The 8,242-nt window shown below is 35.3% G+C and overlaps 1 protein-coding gene across 1 annotated transcript; it reads right to left on the minus strand.

Moving 5' to 3' along the window:
- Positions 1 to 3,780: 3,780 nt before the first annotated feature.
- Positions 3,781 to 6,488, minus strand: LOC140827887 (ATP sulfurylase 1, chloroplastic-like). The gene is made up of 5 exons (XM_073190821.1): positions 5,782 to 6,488; positions 4,899 to 5,304; positions 4,399 to 4,659; positions 4,183 to 4,269; positions 3,781 to 4,103 (listed from the first exon to the last, which is right to left on the minus strand). Exons 1-5 carry the CDS (start codon positions 6,288 to 6,290, stop codon positions 3,966 to 3,968), a joined length of 1,401 nt encoding a protein of 466 aa, XP_073046922.1. The 5' UTR covers positions 6,291 to 6,488; the 3' UTR covers positions 3,781 to 3,965.
- Between the last annotated feature and the right edge of the window lie 1,754 nt (positions 6,489 to 8,242).

Here is an 8,242-nt window from a genome sequence, read left to right on the forward strand (position 1 = left end):
AAAGAAATATGTGATTGAAAACCTACCAATGCTCCCTACTGGATTGCATTATACACATATAAGTCTCATTGAATCAAACATGGTAGTTGATAATTCTTCAATATTAACCAATTGGCATGATCGATTGGGACATCCTGGTTCAGCAATGATGCGAAGAATTATAGAAAATACACATGGTCATCCGCTGAAAGACCAGAAGATCTTTCAGAATAATAAGTTTCAATGTAAAGCATGTTCTCTTGGAAAACTTATTATAAGACCACCACCAGTCAAAATCTAAACTGAATCACCAATGTTTCTTGAATGTATTCAGGGTGATATTTGTGGACCAATTCATCCACCATGTGGACCATTCAGATAATTTATGGTATTGATTGATGCCTCCAGCAGATGGTCACATGTATGTTTATTGCCAACTCGAAATGTTGCATTTGCAAGATTACTTGCTCAAATAATAAAATTGAGGAATCAATTTCCCGATTATACAATCAAGAAAATTAGACTTGATAATGCTGGTGAATTTACTTCCCAGACTTTCAATGATTATTGTATGTCTATGGGAATCATTGTTGACCATCATGTTGCTCATGTACATACACATAATGGATTGGCTGAATCATTGATTAAACGTCTGCAACTGATTGCTAGACCAATGATTATGAAAACAAAGCTACCTATTTCTATATGGGGACATGCAATTTTACATACTGCTTCATTAATTCGCATCAGACCAAGTGCATATCATAAATACTCCCCATTGCAGCTTGCATTTGGTAAAGAACCAGACATTTCTCATCTGAGAATTTTTGAATGTATGGTGTATGTGCCTATTGCACCACCGCAAAGAAAAAAATGGGACTTCAAAAAAAGGTTGGAATTTATATCGGTTATGATAGTCCATCAATCATTCGATATCTTGAACCTCAGACAGGCGACGTGTTCACAGTACGTTTTGCTGATTGTCATTTTAATGAGGAAATCTTCCCAATGTTAGGGGGAGAACAGATTCATACCGAAAAAGAAATTACAATGGTATGTATCATCATTGTTACATCTGGATCCAAGAACAAAACAATGTGAAAAAGATGTACAGCAAATTGTGCACTTGCAAAATAGCAAATCAAATACCAGATGCATTTACAGATGCAAAAAGGGTAACTAAATCATATATACATGCTGTAAATACTCCTGCTCGAATTGAAATTCCAAATAAACAAATTGAACAAAGTCATGATGTCGTAAAACGCCTGAAGCGTGGAAGGCCAGTCGGTTCCAAGGATAAAAATCCTCGAAAAAGAAAATTTACAGAGAAACATGATGATCACAAAATAGAGAATGATGTTCCTAAAGAAACACGTGATGATCACAAAATAGAGAATGATGTTCTTGAAGAAACACATGATGATGAAAATGTTCTGTCAGAACCACAAACTGATGAGAATCATGAAATCTCTATCAATTACATTAATATTGGAAAAATATGGAACCGAAAAGATATAAAAGAAATTGATGATATATTTTCTTATAATGTAGGCAATCGACATCATAAATGATAATGAAGATCATGAACCAAAATCTTTTGGTGAATGTAAAAATCGGCAGGATTGGATAAAATGGAAAGAAGCCATCCAGGTTGAATTAGATTCGCTAAATAAACGTAATGTTTTTGGACCTATAGTCCTTACACCTGAAGGTGTAAAACCTGTTGGATACAAATGGGTTTTTATCCGAAAGAGAAATGAGAAAAATGAAATAGTAAGATATAAAGCTCGGCTTGTTGCACAAGGTTTTTCTCAAAGACCTGGAATTGATTATGAAGAAACGTATTCTCCCGTGATGGATGCAATTACGTTTCGGTATTTGATTAGCTTGGCAGTATCTGAAAATTTAGAAATGCGTCTTATGGATGTTGTTACAGCTTACTTATATGGATCACTTGATAGTAATATATATATGAAAATTCCTGAAGGACTTAAGATGCCTGAAGCACAAAGTTCAAAACCCAGAGAATGTTATTCTGTGAAATTACAAAGATCATTATATGGGTTAAAGCAATCCGGTCGAATGTGGTATAATCGACTAAGTGATCACTTGATGAAAAAGGGATATGTAAATAATTCAATATGCCCTTGTGTTTTCATTAAGAAAACAACATCCGGATGCGTAATTATTGCTGTATATGTTGATGATTTAAACATCATTGGAACGAATAAGGAAATTCAAGAAGTTGTGTCATACTTGAAGGAAGAATTTTAAATGAAGGATCTTGGAAAAACCAAGTATTGTCTGGGTTTACAAATTGAACAAAAAAAATGTGGAATGTTTGTTCACCAGACAAATTATACAGAAAAGATCCGTAAACGTTTTAATATGGATAAATCAAATCCTTTAAGTATTCCAATGGTTGTTAGATCATTAAACATAGAAAAAGATCCATTCCGACCATAGTGAAGAAGATGAAGATATTCTTGGTCCAGAAGTACCATATCTAAGTGCTATTGGTGCCCTTATGTATCTTACAAATTGTACAAGGCCTGATATATCTTTTGCCGTAAATTTGTTGGCAAGATTTAGTACATATCCAACAAAGAGACACTGGAACCGAATTAAACATATATTCTGTTATCTACGAGAACGACAGACTTGGAACTTTTATATTCAAAAGATGATAATCCAAGTATAATTGGTTATACCGATGCTGGATACTTATCTGATCCACACAAGGCACGTTCCCAAACTGGATATGTATTTACTCGTGGAGGCACTGTAATTTCTTGGCGTTCACAGAAACAAACGCTCGTAATAACTTAATCAAATCATGCCGAGATTATTGCACTACATGAAGCAAGTCGTGAATGTGTGTGGTTAAAATCAATGACCCATCATATCCAAATCTCATGCGGATTATCGGATTATCATTCGACGAGAAGCATGTGATACTATACGAAGATAATGTTGCATGTGTTCCTCAAATGAAAGAAAGATACATAAAAAGCGACAGAACTAAGCATATTCCTCCTAAGTTCTTCGCATTCACCAAGGAGCTTGAGAAGAATAAATGTATTGATGTTCGTCACATTCAATCAAGTGAAAACTCATCAGATCTCTTCACAAAGGCACTTCCTACGACGTATTCAGAAAACACATATATAATATTGGGATGCGCAATCTACGAAATTTGTGAAGAATTGTTCATGTCAACATCAGGGGGAGTTTACGTGACTGCACTCTTTTTCCCTTACTATGGTTTTTATCCCAATGGGTTTTTCCTAATAAGGTTTTTAACGAGGCAGTATAAAAACACGTAATGAATACAATCATTATGATCATCATCACAAGGGAGAGTGTTGAAATAATATTTAAAATGTGTGTATTGAATATTTGAATGTTGAAAATAAGAGTTGTAAATATTGAAAATTAGTGTGTGATGATGTAGGTAATGATGTATTTTCTTTTGGATTATTTGTAAAGATTTCTTATAAATAGATCTCTCATTTGTGAAGAAAATCACAATTGAGTAGAAAGAAAAATATTATAAAATGTGTAGTTTGGTAAATTTTGAGAGTTTGAGATTTTTACTTTTTGTCATAAATTTTTATTTTTTCACAACAATTACCTATAATTTCCCGACTAATATAGCACAGAATATTGCTAATTGCAAAAGGGGACCTGATGATTCATTAAATTTTTTATTCTGGGGCAGGCCTAGGAGGGAAAGCATTATCAAAAACTTGTCGTAGATGACAAAAAACGAAGCTCAAGCTAGAATAATTACGTAAATGAACTCAAATCACCAATACGATAAAGAATGCAATGACTTGTGTGTTACGAGGGCAAAACTCGAGTTACACATTACACAAAGTGAATTTCAATTTAATGCGCAAATCTCCATTCCTATCTAGAGTTAACTACTGAGATTTTGGTTGAACTTGAATTTGCTTTGGAAAAAGAAGCGAAAACAAAAATCAAGCTGGTACGGGTTGAGGGAGACTGTCACTCTCTGTTGGAGCCAAACTCTCGTAATATTCGACCAAAACTTTCCAGCCACCAGGGCACATAAAACCATCCGGTGGGTTTTCCCTGTTCTTTGCTAGCGTCCGCATCTGAAGAAAAACGATAGATCAGGCATGGAAAGTAAGGCAAATCGAGCAGAAAACATATACGTTGTGGGGCAGATAATACCTTGGTGCCAGAAATGAAGAGAAAATCTTGAGCCCTTGATGGTTCAAAGAATGCCATTTTACTTTGAGTCTTGTCATATGCAGCAACCTGCAAAATTTCCAATTCCCTTTAAATAAGAACTCGTGTCACCCAAGTTTCAAGTATTTATCTTCCACCATTTCATCACTGAAAGGACAAGAATCCCGAAAATGATATTTAGGAGCATTTTTCATATACCTTGAATGGCAAAATGTTTAACCTCTCCAATCCAGGAGCCATGCTCAATACTTTCTTGCCATGATCAGGATCGTATAAATCTCTTTTCTCGAGTGGATGGCCCATTCCAGCTGGATCTCGACCCACTATGTAGAAGTTTGCGCCTGCATTAATCCGAGCCTTGGCGTGCCATTGAACCTCAGTTGGGCCAGCATAGTGCATTGGCGATGGGAAAATAGACACAACCGTAGTCTCTGGATCAAGAACACCATCTTCAAGCACCTACACAAACAAGAAGTTCGTTTCATTTGCAATCACTGTAAGGTTAAACATCTTCAAGCACCTACACAAACAAATTTTTAGTTTGAAAAATGCCGACACTTACAGGTGGCTACGACGTACAAGAGATAAACTATAGCTGTAGTTAGTGCAGCAATATATGTCCTAACAACCAATTTTTGACACTGACTCTAGACGGACAAAAAACTCGCCACACTTTGGTGTTATCTCACAACACTAACCTTTTCATGCTGCCTCATTCGCCAATCAAGTGGGACATCATCTGCTTTCGTATACCCTCCCAATGGATGAAGCAAAAGGACAGGATTCTTAAACCCCATCTCAAGAAGGCGGCGTCTGGTGTCAGTCATCAATAGAGCATGACCATTGTGCACTGGATTTCTAAGCTGAAAAGCAAAAACCGCATCGGCATTACGCCTCTCAAATTCTTCTCGTAGCTGTGCTGGGGAGAGGCGGAAGCGATCAAGGCCATCATTGTACTTGACGGGATTTAGAACCTCCAAATCACCACCAATGAGCCAGTTCCCAGCGCGTGTGATAGTTTCCTCAACGTAGGGGAGACCGGGAGCAGTCGTTCCCCATGTTCGTGCAATTCTTTCTTCTTTATTGTGCTTGTAAATCTCAATGCTACAGGAACAAATTCAACGTGTTCAGCATCAGTTCCACGAGCAAGAAAAGCATGGCAGATAAAACGAAAGCCTTCTCGTAAAGACAGGGGATCAGTGCAAGAAACAGAGTCAAAGCTCTAATTCTATATTTCTATGAACACAGCGATAATTTTTTTCTTTGAAAAGCATATCATAACAACTACACAAGAATTTTATCCAAAAATTTAATCCCGAAAGAAGAAAAGATGCAGCTGGAAAAGTCCAATGTTTAACAGTAAACACATTAGCATTATATCATCTCTCAGAAAAACTCCATGGATGCAATATAAATAAAGAGAAATTGTGATATGAAAATTTGAAAGAACCAATCAACTCAAATAAGTCAAATCAACAACAAAGTAATAAACTATTAAAAATGACCATAAGCCAAATCCACGTACATTTAATGAATTCGACCACAAAAAAAGAAAAGAAAAGAAGCAAAAGAGCCCCTTACTCGTTCAAAATAGCGACAATTTCATCATTCTCATCGACAAGCGCCACGCTGGTGGACGACCCGACCCGGCTCTTCTGCCCGTCGTCAATGGCGAGCACGATCGGCACCGACATGTTGACGAACGACCCGTTTTCGAGCCGGAGCGAGTTGAAATGAAGGGCTTGGAGGAACTCCGACTCTCTCATGAATCCCTTCAACGGGCTCGCCCAGCCTTCGCTCAGCACGTGAACCCATTGGAGGTCGATCTTCGAGAGCCTGAGCTTCGGCAAGCCCAACGCCTGCTTCAATTTCGAATCTTTCTCCGCTTCACGGACGAATAGCTCCACTAGCCCCCCGCCGTCCGGTTCGATTAGGGAAGCAGACATCCGGATCGGGACTCGAGTTCTCAAAGCGGGTCGGGGCTGGAGTTGGAATGTGAGTGGTGAGGCGAAATGGGTTTTCGGTAATTTCGGGGAAGAATGAGGGTAGGGCGTGGAAGTCTTGAGGTAAAGAGAAGCCATGGCGGCCATTGCAGGGGAGGACAGAGAGGGAGTCCCACCGAAGCTGTAGGGAGTAACTTGCAAACTAAAATTGTGATAAGGGCACGTTTGTAATTAGAGTAGAGATATTTTGGGTGTTTTTGAAAACGTTTTGTTCTAAGAGGGGTTGTTTTGGAAATATTAGTTGAGGGTTCCACCGAGATTATATCGGGAAGTATAGAACACTTTGAATGGGCTCAAGGTTGGATTTTATATAAGGATATTGAGAGGTGGGAAGCTGCCATTTTGAGAGGATGAACCTGGACACTTTTTGCTATATGTAGTAAAATATTATTTGGACACTGATTCCTCCCTAATTATCATAAAAAAAAAAATTTTTATTACGTATCGATTACTTGTAGTTCATTTGATACAATATCTAAAATTTAGAGTGTGATTTCGAGCTCAAACCTAAATATAACAACACAAAAACTCATATGAGACTGTTTCACATGTCAATTTATTGAAACGAATATCTTATCCGACTCGATCCATGAAAATTATTACTTTTATCCTCAAACATATAACTTTTCATATGGATATGTCAATGTATCTCACAAATATAAATTTATAAGACTATCTCACAAAAAATCTCCTCATATATTCAATCGTCTGTCTCCTTTTTGACCAAGGAAAACCATTATATATGTACATACAACAACAATCTACCTACAAAGTGCATACATATACACATATTTAAAAGATATTTACCCTAATATATGAGTGGTATGAGTAAGTATATAAATTATATATAATTTAGGTAAAAATTTGTGTGAGACGGTATCACATATTGTATTTTGTGAGACAGGTCTTTTATTTAGGTCATCCATGAAAAAGTATTACTTTTTATACTAAGAGTATTACTTTTTATTGTGCATATCGGTAGGGTTAACCCGTCTCACAAATAAAAATTCGTGAGATCGTCTTATAAAAGATGTAATCTATAATTTATCTAAGTTTATTTTGACACGATCTTTAATTTTATTTTTATATTATAAAAGAATAATATTTAATGGATGGTGCCAGGAATATTGGTGCATAAAAATATGAATGAATATACAATTATCGAACAAAAATGGGGCAAGTACCATTATCAGTGGTCAAAACGCGACAGCCAATAGTAACCACGGAAGATATATGTGTCTTTTCTTGTTTCTTCTTTTGTCCAAATTCATTTTCCTCATTCTTTTAATTTAATTTCAATTTTTAAAATTTTTTTGGAATAGATCTCTTATGAGACAGTCTCTCGAATCTTTATCTGTGAGACGGTCAATCCTACCGATATTCACAATAAAAAATAATAATCTTGGCACAAAAAATAATATTTTTTCATGGATGACTCAAATAAAAGATCTGTCTCACAAAATACGACTCGTGAGACCGTCTCACACAAATTTTTGCTTTTTTTTTTGTTCTTCGAATAATTTCGAAATTAATAATATTTAATATATCTACGCTATTTTAAATACAAGACCAAAGATTCTAGTTATCTTTTTTGTGAAGCAACTAACTTATAAATTTATATTATATAACATAACCCATCTTTTTTATATAATTTTTATTCAGATTATTCTTTTAAAAAAATTTCTGAAGTGGGTCTTTACATATTAATAAATTTTTTTCAAAGATATCATTTTATTTGGAGAAATACCTATAAAACGTTTTTATTAAAATTTTTTTACAAAAAAAATCTAAAAGTTGTTTTAAGAATATATAAATATGTGTTTAGACGACTATTTTATAATAACATATTTATGTTTTTTGAATAAATTTCTATATTATTAAGATAATATCAAAAACACTTAACTTATTGTGCAGTCGTGCAAGCTCGAGACCGAAGCGTTACATCTTGTCTTAATTATATGATCATTAATAATAAAACGGATTAATCTTTAAAAATGAAATGATGAATAATGTACCTAAATTTATAAGGCAATTTATTA

The sequence above is a fragment of the Primulina eburnea genome, chromosome 3, assembly GCF_022965805.1.
Source record: "Primulina eburnea isolate SZY01 chromosome 3, ASM2296580v1, whole genome shotgun sequence".
Lineage (NCBI taxonomy): Eukaryota > Viridiplantae > Streptophyta > Magnoliopsida > Lamiales > Gesneriaceae > Primulina > Primulina eburnea.